This window comes from Corvus moneduloides, chromosome 21 (genome assembly GCF_009650955.1).
Source record: "Corvus moneduloides isolate bCorMon1 chromosome 21, bCorMon1.pri, whole genome shotgun sequence".
Classification (NCBI taxonomy): Eukaryota; Metazoa; Chordata; class Aves; order Passeriformes; family Corvidae; genus Corvus; species Corvus moneduloides.
In genome coordinates, this window is record NC_045496.1 from 3,944,527 (window position 1) to 3,968,033 (window position 23,507).

The 23,507-nt window shown below is 57.2% G+C and overlaps 1 protein-coding gene across 2 annotated transcripts in view; it reads left to right on the forward strand.

The window, feature by feature from the left end:
• The first annotated feature begins 305 nt into the window (after positions 1–305).
• Positions 306–23,507, forward strand: part of RALGDS (ral guanine nucleotide dissociation stimulator) — a 56,019-nt gene continuing 32,817 nt past the window's right edge. The window contains exon 1 of one of the 2 annotated variants that reach the window (XM_032130723.1): positions 306–401. In XM_032130723.1, the coding sequence (XP_031986614.1) occupies positions 384–401 (18 nt within the window). In that variant the 5' untranslated portion in view covers positions 306–383. Of the gene's footprint in view, positions 402–14,412; positions 14,711–23,507 lie in introns of those variants that run through there. The other variant, XM_032130720.1, reaches the window with a different exon arrangement.

Consider the following 23,507-nt stretch of genomic DNA (forward strand, 5'->3'; position numbering starts at 1 on the left):
CGAAGAGCGGAGGGGTGCCCCGGGTGCCCCTGGAGCGGTGCCCGTGCGTGCGCCCACGGGCGCGGGTGGCACCAGAGAGGTGCCCACGAGTGCCCCCGCTGCAGCCGCACACCCACCCTCCCGGGAACGGGGCCGGGCAGAGCCGGGAGCCGCCCCCGCCCTCCCGGTAGCGGCGCCCGCCCCGGTCCCGCCCCGCGCTCGGCTCTCCCGGCCGCGCTCGGCGCTCCGCGCTGGCGGCTCCGCGGGAGCGGCGGGGGCCCATGGCCGGCGCGGAGCATCGCCCCCGGCCGCCGGGCAGCGCGGCGGGGCCGTGAGTGCGGCCCCGGCACCCGCAGCGGGGCCAGCGGCTCTCGGCGCGGCGCTGGGGCTATGAGCGGGGCACGATGATGATCGACACCCAGGTGAGTGCGCGGGGCGCCCGCCGGCTTTGTCCCCCCGAATTCCCCCGACCCGGTGCGCTGTTGCCGGGCTCGGCCCCCTCCAGAACCCTCGTTAGAGGGGGCTCAGGGAGGCCCACGCGTGTCCGCGGCGAGTGACTGATGCGTGCGCCGTGCCAGGGAGCCGGGGGGCTCTGGCGGGGCTTGTTGGGGGTCTGTAGCTGCAGGTGTTCGTCCCTTGCTGCCTGTTGGGGTCGGGGGACGCTGTACGTGCCAGCAGCCCGCGCCCCTGGTCTGCAGCGGGGGCTTCAGCGGAGGAGAAGCAGCAGCTTTGCCGAGGGACTGGGGGAAGTCTGTTTTTCAATGTTTTTTCTTATTTTTCTTATATTCTGTTTGCTTAATGGGTAAATGCGGCTGGTGGGAGAGGAGGTGGAGGATTGGGAACGACAGGGAGACAGTTTGGGACGGGGTCTGAAGGCGCTGCGATGCTGCAGCAGCCGCTGTGCTGCGATGCTGCTGGCAGGCTGGCGCTGCTACGTGCTGTGCCAAGCCAGGGCCAGCTCTCCTGGCACCGCTCAGGCCAAGTGGCATCAGCAGGTCCCTTGTCTCTGCCTGGTGTGTTTATGAGGCCACAGAAGCTAAATCGAGCCGAGGTGGGCTAAAGCTCTGCACTCCCAAACCCACTGGTGCTTTTGGGGCAGGGGAGGATGGAGCAAAGGCATGAAATTTGGGGGTGGCACCAGAACGTGACTCTCGGTTTGGTCCTGATGCTCCTCTGACTTTTTGCTTTCTATTCCTCTTCTGATGTTCCCCTCCTGATCCCAGCCCTGGGAAGGGGGGTCTGTGCTGCTGCCGTTGTGGGGGTGGTGGGAAGGTAAGTGGGCAGCAATGGCTCCTTGGAGACCAGGGATGAATAAAGGGAAGGGCTGATGCTGTGCTGGAGAAGTGGGCTGGGATCCATTTTTGGACTGGAAAATGTGCATTCCAGAGCTGCCTCCTGCACCCTGTGGGTCTGTTTGGTCTGGGCCTCCCTCACCTTGGCCCAGCCTAATAAACAAAAGCTGAATTAGCTCTCTTGGGGGCACGTGTATGAGGCAGGCCCTAGTGCCAGCACCAGCACGTGCTGGATGGATGGTGGCATGTCCCTTTGGCAAAGGGCAACCAAAATACTGGAGTTTGGCTCCTGACCCTGCCACGGGACAAGAACAAGAGTTCTCTATCATTATGGAGTGGAAAGATTGATCTTGCTGGAAGATCTAGAAAATTAAAGGTGTAAGGTTGTCTAGAAACAGATGTCCAGAGCTCAGCCTCCCAGGCTGGGGGATGCACGTTGCATCCTACGGAATGTTTTGCATTAAGGTCTCAGCTTTAGTCTTCCTGTTGCTTTTTTATGCTTACCCCATTTTATATATTCATTTATAGATATATTTTATGTGGGTAAACTGAGGCACGTAGAGATACTTGTTCCAAGCCCAGGATCCTGCGTGGGTGGAAAGCAGAGGTTGAAAGCCCTGATTCTGCCTGCTGAAGAGGATGAGCCACTCTGCCTTTTAAGGGGTGCAATTCATTGAGGTCCTGTTGTTTGTGGCTACCAGTTAAGAGGAATTTCCAGCTGCACCCCGCAGCTGCACCCTGCCAGTTCTGAGGGCTGTACAGCTACGTTTTTCATGCCTTGTAAATGTTTCTCTCCCTGGTTGCTACGGGAAAGACCCACAAAAACAACTGGTAAAACTGAATGTTACAAAGTAAATAAGCTGAGCAAACAAGGAGATTTTTTTTTCATCTTTAAGTGCTGCAGGTGTGTTGTTCCAGGTGTCCTGACATGTGAAAGCAAAGGTTCATGTGCAAGGGTGAATTTTAGCCTTTAAAGCGGAAACCTGCTCTTGAGCTGGGTCAGAAGGTGGCTTCCACCCTGAACCAAGCTCCCAGAGCAGCAGGCTCATCCCCTCTCTCCCTTTCTGGCCATTTGGGCAGGAGAAGGGAGCAGATGGTGGATGAGCGGTCTTGGGGCTGGCTGGGGGCAGGACTCAGAGAGCACGAGTGCAGCCAAGCAAGGCTGGAGCTGGATTTGGTTTTGTCTTTCCTTTCATCTGCTCCCAGCATCTGAAGTGGCTCCAGTGGCTCGGAGTTAACTCTTGGTGTTGCTCTGCAGGGGCAGGGGGGCGAGCTGGCAACAAGTGACAGCAAGCGAGGGTCCAGCTGGCAGCAGGGGCTGGGAGGCAGCAGGTGGAGAGATGCAAAGTCCCTCCTCGGCATGGCTCAACCACTCCATCTGGAGCTCCCACTCACGCCTGTGTCTGTGTGCCTGGGCTGATCAGACATGAGCAGAGGATGCAGCGACTGCTGCAGGCTCCAGAATAAATCTCTGGGACGTTGTAATGATGGATCTGACATCCCCGAGCTCAGTGCACTGTATTATCTTCGGGGCCAGTTTGCTCAGAGATGACTCTTTCAGTGAAGAAATGAGGAGCTTTTCAGGGCTTTGGTTATTCTGGGGTTGTGTTTTGCATCTCCTCACAGTGTTTTCACTCTGTCATTCCTTAAACGGTGCCTGGCTGCTGGACCTGATCAGGGCAGTCAGGGCTGCTGATCTCAGGTGGTGATCACCAAAGCAATCTGCACTATCCATCACCATGGATTTTGCTTCTGATACCTTTCCCATTGCTATAGCAACCCATCTGACAAGGATGCCAGCGCGCTTTCCAGGCAGTGTGTGCAGGGAAACTGCTTCACCTGCCACCAAGCTGCCACCACTTGTGGGGCAGGGCTGGTTAACTGGCAACTGCACACGGGTGCTGAGCCTGGAGAGGCAGAGGAGCTGCTATCAGCTCCCTCAGGCTGACCCTGCTCTCCCAGGTGCCCCCACCACCTGCAGTTTCCCTGGGATATCAGGGTGATTCAGTACAGGTGGGGGGAGTGCACGGTGCCTAGTGCCAGGATCTGGGATTTCTCTCCGAAGGAGATGCTCAGGATGGTGTGAAGGAGCTTGTCAAGGCCCAGTGAGTGTTCGGGGCTGCTTCCCTCTTCCCCCTCCCCCTGCGTATGGAGAGGCTGGAAGATGGGCCTCAGCTCCAGGGTGCTGATGGAGGAGGGTGAATGTTTGCCTGCTTTTGCCAAGTGAGCCTGTTCCCTCCTCCGTATCCTTCACACTCTGCAGTCACTAGATGGGCACCAGGACGTTCTCTGTTCTGCTTTGCCTCCTCATCCTGCTGTCCTGTGCTTTCCGTGCAAACCAGAGGCCGTCCAGCTGTGAGTGGCCATCAGGACAGCTGGGGGGCTGCCTTCCCTTTGCAGTGATGCTGCTGGCTCGGCGCTGGCTGGGGATATGTTGTGCCCGGTGTGGCTTTCGGGCTGTGTGAGCCCTGCGAGGGCCGGCCAGGGCTGCCCCGAGCCCAGCGGGGCTGTGCAGCAGATGGCACTGTTGTTTTCCCTATGAGTTATTGCCGTGGCTTCGCTTCCTCAGCGCTGGGAAGGGTCAGCGGTGATGGGAGCGTGGACAGGGCCGGCGTCCAGCTCCCTGGGAAAGCCCAGCACGCCAAGCTGGGCTCCGCTGTGGGGAGCAGAGCTCGGTGTTTGGGCACCGCTCACCCAGGAGAAGCCGTGCTTGTCTTCATGGTGATGAGTAACATGAGCCAGCTCCATCCTTGGACACCTCTGGTCCAGCCCCCAAATCCTCTGTGGGTCCGCTGGGAGAGGCCGTGTCAGTCACGGCGTCCCTCCTATGAAAAGAAACCCCTGATCCACCGCTTCCTTTTGCGCTTGTCCCCAGTGTCACCAGCCAAGCCCTCCCCCAGCTCTCCCCCAGCGCTCCGTAAACAGCAGGGAACGCGTGACCTTTCCATCAGCCGGGAGCGAGAGGTGCCGGTGCCGCTTTCCAGGCTGCCGCATCCGCGCCTCCAGTGTCACGACGGGAGCATTTTCCACGTGCTGTGGCTGGACTGTCACAGCCCTGGCGTTCAGGGGTGGCAGTGGCAGCTGCTGGCAGCTGTTTGGGTGCTCCCAAACAAAATCCATCCCTCTCTGCCCGGCGCCGGCTGCCGCGGGATGCGCTGCTGGGATCGCCCGAGTCCAGCCCGCGTGACCTGCGGTGGGGTTCACCCATCTGTTTTCCTTGAGGATTTGCATTTTTAAGTGGCTGGGTTTCCTGGGGACCTTTTGGCTCCCAAGGCACCGCGGGTGCGCCCGGGGCGGGTCTGTGCGGGTGTCTCCGCGGATATTCGCTGTCTCCGCTGATATTCTGCTGCGCTGCACGCCTTGGCCGCGGGTCAAAGGCAATGTTTGTAGACATGAGCTGACGTCAGAGGCGGCTCGGTGCTGGCGTGCTGGGGGATCACAGAGTTTCCGCTCCCTCGAGGCCCTACAGTGCAGCGGGAGTTCATCCTCTGCAAGGATTTACAGCCCCCTCCGTGCTCCCGGGTTTGCTGTGGCTCCTGTGCTTGGAGCTGCTGAAGCTCACATGCTCCCTGGAATAGGTGTAGCTGCAATTCAGGGTCCTTCACCACCCTGCCTAGAGAGACATTTCAAAGATGGGAGAAAGGGAGAAGGAGAATGAAGGGGCTGGGGGAGAAGGAAGGGGTGTGGCAGTGCCCCGATGGGTCAGAGGGTGGAGAAGCCCTTCCTTGGTCTGTCCTGCCCTGTGTGGCATCTGGAGAAAACCAGAAACTTTAGAGGTGGTGGCAGAGCTCTGGGATATCAAAACATGTGGGATGTCAAGGCATCCCAGATCAGGCCCTGCACTTCCCTGTAGGGTCTAGAAGAGAAAGGGAGGAGGAGAGGAGTGAGGTGTGGTGCAGCCATTGCTGTGGGCTGGCCAGCGCTGTCAGGAGGGATCACTGGAGAAGCGCTCCTGGCATCCTGGAGGAGATGTGCAGGTTGCTGGCACAGCCAGAGGTGATGCTGTGCCCGGGATTCAGGATGTGGCCGTGTGAGCCTGGTCTTGTGAGGGCAGATAACACCCTGCAAGCCGAGTCTGGCTCATGGGTTTCTCAGGACATCTGCTGTCTGTTTTTATCTTCCCTCTCCCATGCAGTCCCACTCTGTTTCCCACCCCCTGCCTGGGCTGGCGGCAGGAATCAAACCCTGCAAAGTCCTGAAGGTGCCCGGCCAGCTCCGTGCGAGCCCTCAGCACGGAATGGGGAGGTCGAGGTCATCCCTCAGTGCAGCCAGGAGGTCCCTTTGAAATCTTCAGCAGCCGCCCTGCCCCTCGGCCTCGCTGGCTCCATCCCCCAGCGGATTTCCCACCGAGTGTTTCCTGCCTGTCCCTCTCGGCCGTGTCCCACACAAACACAGCTCTTCACCTCCCCGGGGAGGTGACATCCCCGGCGTCAAAAACAACAAAGGGCAGCCAGGGTGGCGTGGCAAAGTCCAGGGCAGGCAGGAACACCCTGCTCATGGGGACTGAATTACAGGGAACAGGAGCACAGCCATGTTCCTGAATTACAGGGAACAGGAGCACCGCCAGCCCTTGGCTGCTCCCAGCCCCTCTCCAAGGAGGTTGGGCAGCCCCGGGTGCAGAGCCAGTGGTGGAATCTGCTGGGAGGGGATGGAGGAGGCTTCCCACCGTGGTGACGGTGGTCGAGGTGTGCAAAAGCATTGGCTGTGCAGGCCCAGAAAGGCGCTGCTGCCCCAGCTGTGGGGTATCTGTGGGTGCACACTGGGAGAGGGCAGCTGGTCCAGGGCAGGAGCAGCTGAGGGATGGGGCTGAGCCCTGCCTGTGTGGAGACTGGAGCAGCAGGGCTGGGTGCCCTTTCTTTTTCATCATCATCATCATCATCATTATCATCATTATCATCATTATTCTTTTTCTTTTTTTTTTTTTTTCACTAATTAAACTGTTCTTATCTCAGCCCATGAGGTTTTTACCCTGGGAGAAGTCCCACTTTTTCTGCCCCACGCCCAGCAGGCCAAAGGGAGCACAAATCTCCCCCTCATTTAAGGGCCCTGTTTTTCTTGGCAGAGGTTGAAAGTCCCAGCAGGCTTCAAACCCTCCCGTTCAGCATTTCCATGGCGACAGGAAGGCTCTTCTGGTGGCTGTGCCGTCCTCGGTGGCACCAAAATAACGAGGCTGGTGCAAGCACTGTGCCTTGGTGGGGGGTTTGGAAGGCAGAGCCTGTGTCCGGTGTGGGAGGACTGGACACTCTCCTTCCCCAGAGCTTGTGGAGGGCAGCTGATTTTGCCGCACTGGGGCGAGCCCAAAAGGAGGAAGGGGTTGTTCAGGAGACCATGCCCAGCCTCCTGTGCTGTCAGTGCGTGTGTGGCACTGCTGGCGGTGCTGTGACACCGTGTCCCCGGACAAAGAGCCCATCCTGTGCCTCTGCATCCATAACCCATCCTGGGAAATACCAGCCCTGGCACTTTGCAGTGCTGTGTGAATAACTAATTAAAGGCAGAGGAAGGGGAGATGGCTGCTAAACGCTCCCGCAGCCCGGGGAAGGTGCATTTCTGCTGCTGGCAAGGCGTTTGCGTCCCTCCTGCCGCAGCACAGACCCTCCTCCCCAGGCTGCGGATATCCCCACCTGCCGTTTGGAGGGATCCCTCAGGGATTTCAGCCGGACGAGGCATCAGCCGGGCATCCAGCCCTGTTGTACGCGGTGGCACAGCCCCTCATGTGGCACTTGGAGGGAGGTGTGGCCGCAGGACCCGCGGCTGCTCCAATCCCTGTCCCTGCGTGCGGCTCAGCAGCGTTTCCCTGGAGCTCAGCGGAGCCTGGCGGCTTCTCCCGCTCGCATGGAAATGCAGCATGGCTCTGGCTGCCTGGGACTGGCTCGGAAATTGGGATTTTACATCCCCTGCAAGCTCGATTTATGGCCTTTTCCCCCTCCTCTGCCTGCCGATGCTAACTGGGGGAGAGGGCTGCGCTCTTGTGATGAAATGTATCCCTTCTCCTTAGAAAGCAGCGAGGAAATTCCCTTTCTCCCACGGAATGCTTATATATTTTGGCCCAAGCTGTGTATCTTTTGCAGTCAAACACCCACAAGTAGGGCCAGGTGCAGTGATATTTGTCAGTAGTTCAGGGGCCAGCTCCTGTGAGTTTGCCTGTGTGGGCACCCTGTGCAAAGTCTCCTGGCTCAGTGACCGCAGCCAGAGCCTGTGTTTTGTGGTGGCATCCAACTTTTCCCTGTGGTGGCCATCACTGACCCCTCCCTGGCCACTGTGGGTGTCACAGCGCTGCTTTTGGGGCATTTATCCAGTATTTACTGGAGCTGGGTGCTGCACGGGGTGGCTGTGACTGCTTATACAAGTCCCCTTTGCACTCTTCCCAGTGCTGCTTGAACGGGTGTTTAGTTAATAGGATTATAAAGCTTTCCTGTCGTCAGGCAACGGAAATCAATGGAGGGCCCCTGGGAATGAGCTTCATCCGATTTCCAGCACAGCCCCCGCCCGGGTGTGTGCCCAGAGGCTGCAGGGCTGCCCAAGGGGGGATGTGCTGCTCCTCTGTGGTGTTCCCCGCGCTGGTGGGGCCCCCTGGAAATAAGGAAAAAAGGATGTAAAGCTATTGGAAGGTATCCAAAGAAAATGGTGAGAGGGGACTGCACATGGTGGAGACTTCTTTAGTCCCTGGAGGCTGCAAAACAGGCACGAAGAGGGAGGATTGGGAGAGCCTTTGGCTCAGGGTGTACGGCTGGAAACCTCCAGGCTGCCAAAGCCACATCTCTTATCTCTGGAGCCTGGGGTTTGCTGTCTGCCAAGAGACGGGGAGCAGTGGTGTGGATCTGCAGATAACCTCTTGGCCATGGGTAATGCGGGTTAAAGCACGTGTGAGGAGCTGGGGCTGTTTTAAACAGCACGAGGAGAGCAAGCTCCAGGGCTGGGGAGACTGGAACCTCCTCCACTGGGTTTGTTTAAGCTCCAGCTAAGCCCTGGAAAATGTGCTGAAGGGAACAGCCCTGCCCAGCGCTGGGGGCTCGGCCAAGTGGGTGAATTAGGGGATGCTCCATCTCTGGCGAATGCTCCAGACTGTGCTGTGCTGAGCACCAGCTCTGATTGCCTGCAGACATGTGCCCAGAGAGATGCCCTGGCCTTGCTGCCAGCCCGGTCTCACCACAGATGGCTGCTGCTCTGGCCTGTTGGCAGGTGGAATAAATCCCTGTGGAAAAATCGTGATTGGTAACAGTGGGGATTGTCATGGCTTGCTAATACCCTCAGCTCTCCATTTCCCTGGCTCTTTCTCTTCTCCAGCAAAGATATTTGCAGTGGGAAGCACCTGGTCCTGCTGCTGGGCTGGTGTGGGGACAGCTGAGCCTTGCTGGTCCCTGCAAGGTCAGTGTCCAGAGCTGGCCCTGGAGGGGACAGGATGTGCTGACATTTGGGAGCTTATTCTTGGCCCCAATCTGCCGGTGCTGCAGGCTCCCCTGTCAGGCAGGTGTTCTGGGAAATGATGAGGCTTTTCCTTAGGTTTGGAGCTGCAGGGGACAGCGATGGGCACGTGGCAGTTTGTGGCATCGTCCCACATCTGTGCAGCGCCAGCTCCAAAGCCTGGCGTGTGTGCCCAGCCTGGGCAGGGGGGCAGCCGTGCAGGGACACAGACAGCCCAGCAATCCAGGCACAAACACGTGTGGGCCCTATGCCAGGGATTTCCCGGCAGTACAGCCACGCCCGGGTCTCCCTCTCGTGGTGCACGTGGGGTGGGGACACCGCGGAGGTGTCATCGAAAGGGTTTCATCTGGTGGGAAACAGTTTTGGGGTGAACCAAGAAGGGGTGGTGGGACCAGCCACGGACTGCAGGGAGTCGTGTGGTCCTGTCCTCCTCCTTCCCTCCGGCAGTGGGGTGGAACGGGGGGCAGGAGGGAGCGGGGATCTGCCCGGGGACACGGGGTCCTTCCCCACCCCACGTGTGAGCGGTTCTGGAATGGCTGTGTCGTGGTGGAAGGGCAGGAATCCCCTCCTGGAGCAGCTCTGCCCACCCGGGGGCTGCTGCAGCGGTGTTCCCATCCCGGGCTCTGTCCCCACCTCCGCAGGAAGGGAGGTTATGGAAACTCAATAAACTGTTGCCATGACAGCCCCGAGCACGGCCCCCTCCCGGTGCCGTACCCACCGTGGCAGCTCGATATTCCCAGCTCCCCTGGGACTGATCTCAGGCAGGGGCTGAGGCTGCTGGATCGCAGGCAGGATTCCCTGCCGGTGCAGGGGAACGGTCTGGGAAGCAGGAAGGAGCCGTGTGGGTACCCGGTGTTCCCTTTCCTAGGTGGGAGCGGTGCTCCTGGTCCCCTGTGCATCCTCCCCAGCCCCAGGAGCACGGCAGGTCCCCGTTGCTGCGGTGACAGTCTCCATGGAGACCGGTCCAGCACAGCTGCATCCCGGGGACCACGACAGAGGAGGCCGTGGGGATGCATCCCCCTCCCCACAAGGACACGCTGGCTCCCGGGGTGCACTGTCAGCCCCCAGGCGAGCGTGGAAATGGAAATCCCTCAAGTGGCAAATGTGTGGAGGAATCCCAAGGAAACTAATTGGTTTCCCCCCACCCCTCCTTTAATGCTTGTTGGCTTTCACTCCACGCTGGTAATTGCTGCTCTGCACCTATTAAAAGGCCGTCTCATGCTTTGCACGGGCTTGATTGTGAATTAATTTTGCATACGTGTCTATTCTGGGGAGCATGGGAATTTATTCAGGATGCCGAATGCCAGACGGGCTTTCCAGAGGCGTGAGGTGCGGCACAGGCTGTGCCTGCTCTCAGGAGCGACTTCGAGGGAATGACAGTGGCTTCTCCAAATAAATGCCTGAAAACAAGGGTGCAGATTCAAATCAATGGGATTTATTCCCACAACTAGTTTGGGACAAGACATCGTGGGTGCTTCTGTCTATCCCATTTGAGATTCCTCTTAGGTGCCAAGGTGCCTTTGATTTTTCCTGGGAAATAGGTATCCTACCTGCTCATGGTCTCCTGGAAGTCCCACCAGGTTCCATCTCCATATCTGTGCCCATACCTGCCTCTCTAAATCTACCCACAGGCCTTCTGTAAATGCCACATTTCTCCAGAGAAACACTGTTGGGTTGGGATTTCCGTGGTTTTGAAACCAGGTTCCCTCTTTCTGTTACCGAGAAGTGTCAAAGGGGAAGAGCTATTGGGATTTTCCATTTGCCATTTACTCGTCATGCTGCTTTCTTTCCCCTTTGCCTTTCTGTCAGCCTTGCACAGTGAAAATAAACCAGCTGGTTTCGTGTTATTTCTCTCGAGTACCGCGCTCTGGCGCAGGATGCTGTGATGTTTGGGCATGGAGTTGCAATTTCCTTCGAAAAACAAACTCGCCATTGTTACTCCTGGGGAATTTCTTTCATTTTGTGGAGGTCTTTGATGCTTGAAATCAAGCACTGGAGTCAGTCTTCCTTAGGGGGGCTTTTGTGAGTCACTGGGTGCAAGGAATTCCCAGCATCATGGGAGAGGTTGGCCGCTGGTTTTTGGAGCATCCCAAATGTTCACACCATTGCAGCAATGCTGGGTGCTAAGATCCTCCTGTGCATGAGTTTGTCCCTGAAAGCTGCATTCACCTGTGCAGAGGTTCAGTCGTGGTGTGCTCAAAATGATGTTTTTGCAAGGTGACAGAGGCTGTTTGAACCTTAAGGAGGGGATGCACTTCCCAGTGCAGGAGCTGGTCTGTCCCTGAGGCAGCAGCAGAGCAGTTGGGGGCAGGATGCACCCAGCACAGGAATTACAATGAATTTGCCCTGCAGTTGCTCTGTTCCTGCCAAGACTCTTACTGGAAAACAGCATTTTCCCAGTAATGGTTGCTAAGCACTGAGGTCTCATGATGGGCTTTATCTGCTCAGCTGGAGCTGCAACAATAAAGCTCCAGTGCAAAATGAAGCAGGGAAACATCAGTGGCTGTGCTGGGGCTTCCCTGTCCTCCAGAGGCAATACCAGGAGGAGATTCCTCCTTCACCCAGGCAAGGCTGGCCCACGCTGCTGTGGGGCTCCAGCAGCAGCTCAGTCCTGTGCCAGTGGGGATGGCTCCGTGCACAGGGATGGTTTCGGTACTCGGCTGCTGTTGCCGGCAGAGCTGGGATCGTAGCACGGTTTCCACTCACGTCAGCCAGACTGGAGGAGCAGGAGGATGAAGCCGTCATTTAGAAATCTGCGTAGGATCATCCTGTCTGGGCTGGTTTGACGGTGGGGGATTCTTTGCTTTGTATTTCTGCTGCAGATCTCCCAGTGGGAAAGGGTTCAAAGCCACTCTGGCGGTTTCTGCTGAGGGACCGTTACCTTCCCCGGTGGCTGAGGCAGGTGGCCAGGCACACTGGTGGGTGGACATGCATGAGCTGGCCCCAGAGGAGGAGGGGAAGGTTTCGCACCATCTCTGGGGCTGGGTGAATGCCCACAATATCTGGCTGGCTACCTTTGACCAAAGCATTCCATGCACAGCAGCTCCCATGTCCCGTCAATCCACCGTGTCCCGTTCCTGTTGGTTTGAGATGGTTCTCTGGAGCATCTCTTCTTTTGTCCAATCTCTGCTGCTGCTGCTTTGCCTAGTGTCCCTCCTTGCACTTGGAGTTTTGCTTTGTTTCACAGTCTGCCCATGTGGTTTGTGACTTTTCCAGAAGGATTGTCCCTTTTGGCATCTTTATGGCTGCCAGGTGGGATGTCGCTGGGCTCTGGGGACCAGCAGAGCAGACTGAGCCCCTGCCAGAGTTGTGTGCTCTGGGGTGGCAACCTCTGAGTCTGTCCCTAGCCCTTGAAGTCCAGGGAAGCCCCGGAAACCAGGGCACCAGCAGGTGATGAGACTCCCACACCTGCACACCTCCTCTGCAGAGATTCCAATTCCTGTGGTACAGATCAGCTGCTGAACAGGTTGATGAGTTCCTGGGAATGGTAGCCCTTGGAAATTTTGGCACTTGAGTGTGAAATCTGTGTCCTTCTCAGGATGTTTGGAAGCTGCAATCTCAGCTGAACAAGCCCAGCTTGTTACTGGAAAGTTGTTGTTGGAAAGCCGAGCTCTGCTGACCGGTTGTTGCAGGCAGGTGAGTAACCTGAGCTGGGGCTGAAGCACAGGTTTGAATCACCTTTCCTGGAGCCAGAGCTGTGGGCACTGCCTGTGCTGAGGGCAGGGTTTGGTGCTGGTGAAATATGGGACAGTCCTCCATGGGAATGCGCTTTGCATTGAGTCACCAGGGAATCATGAAGGAGCAGGACAGACTGCCTGTGCCAGGGAGTTTCCAGGGCTGTGGCACTGCCTCTGTGGCATGAAAAGAGTTGCCAAAATTCTATCAGTCAGCAGCTGGGGCATGGCCCTGGAAATTTTGCCTTGTCCACGTGCTCCAGCTGTGATCTCCCCTCTCTCCTCCCCTGCAAATCCGTTCCTGGGGCTGCTGCAGTGCTGCTCATCTCGGCCATATGGTGGATAAAAAAATCTGCCTAATTTCCAGTTAAAACTTAATTTATGGTGGGTTTATCCCTATTTGGTCCCGTTCCAGGCTTGCCCATTAGCTCCCATTCCTGCAGCATGTACGGGCTGGTGTTCTCATCCTTGCATTTCTCCCGGGAATGATGGGCCAGACCCCGCTCCAGTCCCACACTCTGCCCCGGCTGGGAAGTGGCACGGAGGGTCCGTGTGTGTGTGTGTGAGACCCCTCTAACCCCGGCGTCTTGGCTCTGGCTGCTCCGCGGATGAGTCAGCCCGGCGCTGGCTTGGCGCTGAGCGGGGCTCGCCAAGCCCAGCTTACCTAACGCCGCAGGAATGCCTGGCTCAGCGGGGCTCCTCGGCTCTGCTCCGACACCCGGGCGTGCTGCGAGCCGCGCTTGTGGCCCCGGGCAGCGGCTGCGTTTGGGAAAACCGGGAAAAGTCTGCACGGTCCCAGACCTTTGCCGTGCAAGAGACTCCTCAAAGTAGCACCCACAAAACCACCCAAAAGCGCCTGCCTGGAGCAGGGTCTGTTCTCCCTATTTATGTCGCTCCTGCCGGGCCCAGCTAGAAGGGCAGCTGTAAGGACATAAACTCCTGTTTGTTTGAGGGCAGTGGGGATTTCCATTGGCCTTTCGCCCCGGCCCCTCTGTTGGGTACGCAGCTGGCCCCAGGGGCCCCCCTGGTTGGGTGTGAAGAGATGAACCCACCAAAGTGCTTCTCTAATGCTGCCCCCGCTGGGAAGAGACACCCCTGGGTGTCACCCCTGTCACTGAGCCTGGGCTCTGCAGCTGCTGAGGGTGAGGTGATGGCTCATGGACTTGGCCCCAGGTTCACTCTTGTTTGTGAGAGCAGTAACCTCCGTGTGATCCATGTCTGCAGGTGATACATGAGTTGCTCCACGTCGAGACTCCCATTTCACTGCTACTGTTGGTGAAAATTCTGTAGGAAGGTGCTTTTGATAGCAAACCCACCCCATTTTGTGCCATACTTCCTTTAGCAGAGCTCCGGTTTGGATTCGCAGGTGCTCTGGTGGGAAAGGCAGCCGGGAATGCTCACCTGGGCAAAACTTTCCATGCACAATTGTCCTACAAACGAGGTGGTCGTCAGTACTGATGGGCTCTCAGTGCCATGCTGCATTCCCAGCGCCATAAGGTCCCCGAGCACTCTGTGGATGTGAATTATTTAAGCCTCACTGTGGTCCTTGGAGTACAGGAAGGCGTTGAGCTGAAACTGCCTCTGACAATGGAAAACAGGGATGGGAGAAGAGATGGTAAGAAAAGCGGAGGCTCCAGCTCCGACCATTCATGCTCCCCCTGTTTCACACCCCCTCATCCTTCCAGCTCTGCCTGTTTGCCTGTCACAACAGCCAGAGGGAAATGCTGCAAGTGCTGCAGACGCGGTCTGATCATAATCAGAAACCAACAGCAGGCAGGACCTGTTGTGTGTCTCCAAGACAATGCGCGGGCTTGGCGAGTGCCACGCATGTCGATGAGGCTGGGGAGCTCCCGGCGGGGCCGAGCAGCAGCCGGAGCCAGCACCGAGGTTATCCCGAGAAAAAGGAGAAGCTGGGGGCCGGCAGGGAGCCGGGGCAGGCTGGCCAGAGGCTGCTTCCCCAGCCTGGGGAGCGGCGGCGGCTGCACACACGCACGCACACAGGCGCACTCGCTCACACGCGCGCACGCTCAGCTCCCGGTGCAGCTCCTCGCCGCTCTTTGATTCGCGAGGGAGGAAACAAGACCTCGTAGGAGCGGCAGAAGCAGCAGCTGTTGGCAAGATGCGCTGACAAAATTGGACGGGGAGAGAGATCTCCAATCGGTTTCGCCGCCTGGGCTGGACCTGCTCCTGGGAGAGGAGCGGCGGAGGAGAGAGAGGAGGATGAGCAGCCCCTCCATCCCCGGGAAGATGGAGGCAAAACCTTTGTTCAACGTGCAGAAGGCTCTGGTGCAGCCTGTGCAGATGTGCATGTTGGATATCCCCCTGAGCGTGCAGGATGACGATGTAAGTACAAGGCAAGGGAGCTGCCAGCCCGGGGCCGGCTCGGGGACACGGTGGGTGTGTGAGGGGCAGAGAGGTGCTGTGACCCCACCCCGGCACCATCCGGGGGTGGTGAACTTCTGGCAAAGTTGACGATGCCAAGAGCTGGCACCGCCTCCAGATGTGACTGTTTCCTCTCTGGTGTATTTTGAGGCAGACAGTGGCGCTTGCCAAATCCAGGGCACCAAAACGAAAGCAGGGGTTTGAGAGGGAGGGGAAGCCTTTCTGTGTGCAATAAGAGTCGTGTTGTAGCTCGATGCGAAAGGGAGTGTTTGCTGTGCGTGTCCTGGCTCTGCTGCCCTGGAGTGGCTGGCGGGTGTGAAAGCCTGGGAGGCAGCTCTGCCTTCACACACCTTGGTGGCTGCCCTGCCTGGTGTCACCGTCCGTGGGCATCGGTCCTGCCCTCTCGCTCTGCTGCGGCTGCAGGGTTTGGTTCACGATGCAAAAACTGGTGTCGATTGCAGCATTGAGGCAGAGCTTTCCCAATGTGGGTCAGGGGATTCCTGCTGAGGGCTCCCCTTGCTGCCGTAACTCTGCCCCCCACAGAAAGACCCCCCGAATGTGACTGTGCATGAGGAACCGTGGGATAAAGCTACTGGAGAACCCAAAAATCAGGGGCAATGCTTTTTAGGGCTGGTGGGCGGTGAGCGGTCGATGTCGCACCTGTGTAAGGGTTTTGGGTGTGATCCAGGTACTGTTAAAATTTGAGGCAAAACTTGCTTTGATTTTTGGAGCAGGGAAAGCCCAGCTCTTGCTGTGTGTGCTCAGGGTGTGTAGTGTCACTGCAGGAGCCTTAAATCTGGATTTTCTCGATGGCCACCAACTGATCTGTCACAATCACTGTTACCTTCTCCTCAGCATTATGTGTGTGTTTAAAGAGGTGAAATGACAGCACAGAAACGAGCCCAGTTCCCTTAGAGGAGGCAGTACTTTCCTGCAGGGCGGTGTGTTGGATCCTGGCAGGGTGGGGAGCCCCAGCCCAGCATCCTGAGTGTCCCTGCAGGCACAGGGGACTTGCAGGGAGCCTCCTACATTTAGAAACACCCCGGGGGGCTTTGCCAAGATCGGCGGTGTTGCTGCACTAATGAGGATAATGAGGATACCTATGACGGCCACTGCGGAGCTGCCGGGGTGTGCCGGGGGTGGGCAGCGCGCCCCGAAAGCGCAGGTGCCTCCTGCAGCATTCCTGGGAAGGAGGGAGGGAGGGCAGCCGGGCGGTGGGAGGTGGCTGGAGCCCGGGATGCAGCGGGTGAAGCCGCGCCTGGGTGCTTTATTCTCCTTCAGCTCCATTCCTAAGCAGCAGATTTCTCCGGGCTTGCGGCAGGAGATCTCCATTCCTGCTCAGCAGTGCGATCTGGTGCTGGATTTCCCTGCGGCCCCTGGTGCAGCGCGGGGGATCCTCGGGGTTTGCCCGACACAGGTGGAGGCTTCCCTGCTTCCCTCCCTGCTCTGGGCATCGGCTGGGAGCGGGCACGGGGAATGCCCTGGCCTGGGTCGCTCAGGGACCTCTGCTTGCTTGTCATATTCCTGTTTTTTTTGCAGAAAAGGGAAATAATTTTTAAGAGGGCTGTGCAATGTGTTAGTGCTGGGGGTTTTTATTTGGTTGGTTGGGTTTTTAACAATTTCTACGAGCTCTCTGGAGGCTGCTGGGTGACAGCAAGCCCTGGCAGTTGTGTCACGGTGAGGTACCAGTTGGTAACTGGCACATCAGGGTGTCCCCAGCCCTCAGGTCATGGCTGGGGCATTAGTGCAGGACAGGAGAGGTTAGTGCTTCCCTGTGGGAACTCAAACTGCCAGGAGTCACATTGGGAATTGGTCTCCAGCATCCCCATTTCCACATTTCCCAGCCATGCTCACATCTCCCAGCTCTGGGCCCACGGATGCTTTCACCCCCTGCCCTCTCCTGCACTGGGCAGAGTGGGATGAAACCCCCAGGGGCAAGCACTGGCTGGCAGCACCCATGAGCAGGAGGTGGATCAGGGGCTGCTCTGCCTCTCCGTGCTCAGGCACCATTCCTGGAAAGCGGGGGCACAGCAGGCCCCATCGCTGGCAGCTCCGTCTGCTGCAAAACACAGCCCGGTGGGGAAACGCCAGCAGGGAAATCCTGAGTGGCATTTTTGTCTGTGGGGTGATGGGGAAACTCCTCTTTCAGAGCTGAAATATTCCCTCAGCCAGGCAGGGTTTGGTGTCTCACACCCACCCGCAGGTCCCTGCTCATCTCCTGCCGTCGCTTCCCCGGTCTGCGTGGGCAGCGGGGAGGGAGCAGTGTTGGCATTTCCCCCTCTATTTCAGGACTTTAATTTCTATTTCAGGCTCATTAATTTCCTTTCTTCTTGGAGATGGCACAGGCAGGTTGGGAAAAGTTATGGGGCTGTGTTACCTGGGGCTCTTCTGCAGGATCCTGTCCGTCAGTGTCCATCACGTCTGGGACATCCCTGTGGGAAGGCCTGGCTTGAGAAACGGGCTTTCCTCCTGCTGCAAATCCATTCACTGAACACACAACTAACCTTTACAGGCTGCATTCCCAGAGACTTTTGACTTCAAAGCCCAGGTTGGGACACCCCACAAAAACATGAACCTCTGGCTCAGGTCTCTTCTCCCAGGGCTGCAACTCTGTTGGGTCAACATCTCAGATTCCTGTTTTTCAGGGAAACTTCTCTGCCCCTGCAACGGACTGCGTCTTCTTTGGGGACATTTCCCCAGCTGGCAGGGGAGCCCTGGAGGTGCTCATGCCTGTGTTCAGTGGGTGGCCAGCTGGAAGGGGAACATCCCCCCCAGGTTCCCCTCAATGTGGTGCTGTGTATCAGGCAGAGAAGGCTCTTGTTTCTGCCTCCCTTGACAGCTTTCAGTGGGGTTGTCAATCCCCCCTTTCATAATTCAGCCGCAGCAGTTGCAAAATTGCCCGGGCTGCCTCTTTTGCTATGATGGGGAGGGATTTCCAAAGCTTTGCTAATAAAAGAGCAACAGTTTCTATGTCTGGGAGATGGGGAAATCAATGAGCAGGCTGTTGCAAGTGACATAACGGCTTTTTGTGGCATCTCAGGCAGTTCCCTGACATGATGGAGCTTTATGGCTCGCTGTTTGTCAGCTTAATTGGCGACATCCACTCCCTGCCAGTGCGAGCCCGCGGGGCTGGGAGGGAGCGGTGAGCCGATGCCCCGCGGGGGTGGGATGCTGCTGCCCGGTCCCAGTGCATCCCTCCTGCCTTGTGGGTCGGTCCACCCACGGCTGGGCATCCCAGGGCATCCCAGGCTGGTGCCATGCAGCGGTCACGGCCCTGTGTCGTGACGGAAACCACTGGGAAAGCCCCCCTTGCTGCAGTGCCCGGTAAATGCGGGTCAGGGAAGAGCAGCACAGCCGGGGGCTCTCCCAGCACTGCTCTCTCCGAGCTGGACATTTGGTGACGCTCTACAGAGTGAGAAGAAATCGGGAAAATCTCATTGTCCCGCTTAGGTACTTGCATCCTCCGGAGCCTGTCCTGCCGGCCTCCCCATCTTTGCCTTCTCCCTTTCTCCTCTGTGATGTCCTAGTAAGTGCAGTCGGTTTGACTTCAAAGTGGTTAGCAAGTATTTTCCACTCCAGTGAGCTAATTAGTTAAATTACATTTCACATGCTAATTTATTCCTCTAATATTATTTTTTTCCCCTCAGCATACTGAAATACAGGCGAAGATAAAAGCTTGGTTTGACCTTAGAGCCAGGCTCAGAGGAGCTGGAGATGGGAACAAATTATTAGTTCCCAGGTTTGCCGTAGCACAGGCTTATTCCCTGCCGCATTTGAGACCTCATTCCGTGGAGTTTTAAAGAGTTTTAACTGCCTGCAACTCAGGTATCCTGGGTGAAATGTTGTCCTCTGGCACAGAGAAGGAAAACTTTCAGATCAGCAGTAACGAGCTACCAATTTCCGGCTTCATTGTTCCTGTCTGCAGCACCGGTATCACCTTGGAGCGCTCCATAAATAGCTAATTAATCCTTGCGGGAGTGGGTGGGAATGGTGTTACTTCCCCCATCGGGGCTGGAAAGGCTTTAACTGGGAGTCAAGCAGGGACAGGGAATTGCTGCTGGTGTCAATCCCAGGTTGAAGCCGGGGTGAAGCGATAGCTGCCAACGGCCCCGCGATGAATCAAAGTCTGCTGTGCCTGTATCAAAGGCTGTTTCTTTTCCACTGCCTGCGTATGGTAGATGTTATCGAGAGGGAGGAGCTGAAAATGAGCTCTAGGACCATTTCCTGACCACAGTTACAGTCAAAAACAGCAAATCCCTCCATCCCTGCCCTTGGCCAAACTTTCCTTTTCCTTCAGGCAAATCATCGCTCGGTTTCTTTGCAGATAATGAGAAACTATGGAAAAAGACTCCCAGGTTTAATTCTCATCCGTGAGGGCAGAAATTTAGCAGCATGCTGTAAAGTCTCGGGATTTCTGGGAGGGCTGAGCCCATCGCTCACCTTGTGTACATGTGCAGCTCCAAGCCTGTGCATGCAGTGCCCTGCAGCCCCCGGCGCTGTGTGGAACCCCTCTGCTGATCTGTGCCTCTGGGCTGGTTGTCTCAGTGCTGGGGGAGGGTGCCAAAGCGCTGCCCCACGAGCCAGCTGCACGTGTGAATGTGCGAGGCCACGAACACTCTGGTTTGTGCCTCTGCTGATGCCACCCCAGGAGCTTTTGGGGTGGTGGCAATCCCGGTTTTCAGCCCTTGGCGAGCCTTCAGAGAGGGAAGAATTGATGTGATGGCTGAGTCTTTACACTGATTTAAAAGGGATGGGGAAAAAAGTCCCTGATTGCTGCTGTTTGGGTCACCGGTGCTAAAACATCAAGTCTTCACCTGTGCCTGTGTTCACACACTGAATAAACATGTGAAACACAGCCCTGGGAGTGCCAGGCCAGTAATACCAGGGTTACTACAAATAAGCAGGTAGCAGGATGGTGTTGATGCAGACAAGAGTTGCTGAAGTGGAATGAAAACACAGACCTCTGGAGCCTCAGCCAGCGTCCGACGCAGCTCCCTGGGGTACAGCCTGTCTTGGGGCTCATTCTGGCCGAGGGCTTGTCATTATTGCCTGAACTCTGTCACCTCTGGGACATCCCATTTGCAGGTTTTGAGATGCCCAGTGCTCACTAAACGTCTGTGCCTGGCCCGTGTGTGGTCACACCAGTGGGTCTGTGGTTGATGCCTCACGTGTGCCACAGCTCCCCGTGCTCACCAGCACTGCAGGGGCTGGAATTGCCTGACCAGCTCTCACTGCTGCCCTGGTGGAGTTGCTGGTGCAATTAAAGCTGTGCTAATTCTCTGTGTATTGCGAGGCAGAAGGAGCCGACGTTTCCAGTAATTGTTCAGTCAATCTATTTTCAATATATTTTTATAAGTGACCTGGCTGGGTCTGTGCTTGTGAGAAAACGAGGTAAGATATCCTGTGCCACATCCTCGACTGGTGCACATCGAGGTAAACCCACTGAATTTGGTGGCACCACAGCCTGTCTCTAGCTAAGAACACGATGTTCAAGGTGACCTCCTAGAGCATTTCTCTGCTTCTTTGCTCTTCCTCCCCATCCTTCAGCACCAACTTCTCTGTCTGAAGCTTGAGAGCAATGTGAGAATTTGCTCCTCGTGCAGCTTTTACTCCGTAGATGTGGATCTCCCAGAGGTACACACTCTGCCTCCTGCACTTTCCCTTTCTTCGGTGAAATGGGATCTCTTCCCTGCGCTTTCAGCTTTCTCTCTCTCTGCTCTCAGTTTCCATCCCGAGGATCCCGTGGGGACCCTGGAACTTGGCAGAGCCTTTCTCGTGGCTCCAGGCTCTGCCGAGGCAGCTGCACAGCCAGGTCCCGGTGCCCATGTGCTGCTGGCAGGAGCTGGCTCCATCCCTGCGCCCGGGGCTGGGCACCCTGACTCACGGCAGATCGGCCACGGAGCAGCTGCCTCCTGACAGTTTGATTCAATAAGGGCCCGTCAGTGCAATTTGCTGTCATCTGTCACCGTGCATCGGGCTCAGGGCAGCGCCTGCAGAAGCAGCTGTTGCAGGAGTGTGCCGTGAGCGCTGCCAGCGCTGCCCGGTGCCCACGTGTGCTCAAATAAGGCAAATCCAGTTTGCTGACTGGTTTGGCACAGCGCAGGCCGTCAAAGGCAGGTTCTTCGCTGCCTGCTTTGGGTCTTTGCCAGAGCACGGGGACAATTTGCCCCTGGCTATCCTGCCGTCCCTAAGTGGAGGTGGTGAGTTGGAGGTGTGGGTGCTCCCTGCCCGTGGCTCCATCCTTCCTCTGCACAGCCTCCCATTCTGGATCCTGCAGCGGGGCTGGAGCAGGGACAAGGCTGTCATCGCTACAGCCATTGGTTTGGAGTGTGCCAGCTGCAAACACAGGGGAAATGGAGGTTCTGCCCCATTCACAACCCTTAACATAACAGCAGAGCATGGGTGTAACCCTGGGCATCTCCCATCCAGGGACTCCAGCCGAGATGGCCCTATTTAATTACCCCGTGTTTCAAGGAGCCCTGGGGCTGTGCAGCAGCTGAGACAGCTGAGAGTGGCAATGCTGAGTGCGCCTGACACGCAGTTAAACGCCGTGAGCTGGACCCTGCCTGGCCTCGGATGTGGCTGCCGCCACAGAGGCGGTGGCACCGCTCCCTGCTGACGCGAGCTCTGCTCTTGTGGTCCGTGGTGTTGCTGAAACGCCCTCCCATCACACACAGTCGCTGCTCCTTGGGCAGTGCCAACCAGCCCCGGGGCTCCTGGCACCGCTCCTAAGCCAGGCCCTGGCTCTGGTGGATCCCCGGCCCCTCGCTGCTCACTGGTGTCCCTGTGCAGGAGAGAGCAGCTTGCTTTCGTTAAGCATTGCCAAGCACAGGTAGGCACTGCTGCTGTGTCCGGATAGGGCTGGATTTAGCCATGGGAGCTTCAAATACTGCTAAGAAACGACCCCGCCAGGAGCCCTGTCTGGTAACAACTCGATTTGGCCACTGCTGGCTGTTAAATGCTGTCGAGGTGCAAGGAACATCTTTGATTTCAGTGCAATTGCAATTGAAACCTCAGCACAGTCGGGGAGACCGCCAGCTGCAGCTCGGTGATGGCTCTTTTATGGACCTGGAGTGCTTTGGTGGTGTTGTTGTGGTATCAACACTGCTGGAAGGATTGGCTCCACTGCCCCACGAGTTGGTTCTCCCCAGATCCTCCTGCCTGCCCCATCATATGACAGTGGTGTAACTGAACTGGTGGTTCAGCTGGGGCAGAACTTGTGATATTTGGTATTTTTAACTCCTGGCTCCTGGAGTCATGTGCGTGGCATCACTCATGGTGTCTGGAGAGGGCAGCACACGGTGCACCCCAGTATTGTGGTCCAGAGCTCAGGCTTTGGGGCATCACTTCCATGCAGATGCTGGTGAAGGCCTGACTTTAAGAACCTCAAAGGTTGTCTGCATCCAAAGTCTGATTTGTTGATTTTCTTGTGTCATCTCTGTGCAGGCATCTCCTCAGCGCTGTGTCCTCACTCCTCTCCTGATTTCTCTGGGCTTGTGCCAGGGTTGTCCCTGGGTGTGTTGGGGCTGCAGCAGCTTTTGGCAGCAGGACATCGGGTCTTTGCTCTCTCTTGACAGCCCAAGAGTGGGGAATCCCCAATCCCATCCTGCTGACAGCTTCCTTTGTAATTTGGGTGCTGTGAGCTCCCAGAGGACAGCTGGCAGCATCAGACCTTTCACCTGGGGATATTGAGGAGCTGTTTGGGATGACAAGGCTGGTCTGGGCATGACAATCTTGGTAGTGTCTGGCTGTGATGTTGGTGACAGGGCAATGCAGTGCTGAACCGAGATGAGAGGGCTTCCTCTCCTCTCCTGCCTGCCAGGAAAGCAGCACCCAAAACTCCCCCTTAATAACCCCTTTCTGCTCATCCTTCTCCCTTTAGGCTCCCGTGTGCACTGCTCTGAGAGTCAGGGGTTTTTCTTTCACCACAGTGCACCCCCAGCACTTCTCCTTCCCATACTGGAAACTGAGCGCAAGTTAGAGATTGCAACCAAGCGGGGAAGGAGGGGCAATGTGGTTTGTGGCGCCAGAGCCTGGGCTGGCCCAGCAGAGCAGCTGGGAGGCACTTCTGCGGGCTCTGGGGAGAAGAGCTGAGGGCAGGGGAAGCAGGATGGAAGAGCCGTTCCAGCCCTGTGAGGTCTGGCAGTGTCGTGGTCGTGGGTCGGGGAGCCCCTGACCAGGGGGGTCCCGCCTGGGCAGCCCTGGAGCTGTCTGGAGGCAGGAAATGGAGACTAATCCCTCCCCACCCTGCTGTGTGCAGAGCAAGAGGGAATCAAAAGCAACTGAAAATCCCGAATTTCCCTTTCTGTTTGGCAGGGAGAGATTCGGGAAGCACAAGGGAGGAGACGGACGAGTTAAGTGTGTGCAGCTCCACCTTTCCCAGATTCGTTTGCACCCACAGCCCCTGGGGGGGAACTGTCCCTCCCAGCCCTCCCCAGTTATTTTGGGGTCAGTCGAAGACCTGGCTGCTGCTGACAGTCCAGCTGCTCACAGAATGGCCCCAGACTCCACCTGAGACCTGCAACACGCTTCATTCCCAGGGGCCCTCGAGTGCCAGCAGTGCCCGGCACTCCTGCCCTGGGAAGGAGCTTTGTAGGAGGTGACTCTCAGCCAGGGTTGGGGCAAGGAGGGGGAAAGGGAAGCTCCCCAGGGGTTTGGCTGTTGTGAAAGATGACTCAGTGCATGCCCTGGCTGGGTGGCACCGTCTGTGCCGCCATGTGTTACGCGCCCACATGTCATGGAAACCCTGACACTGCTC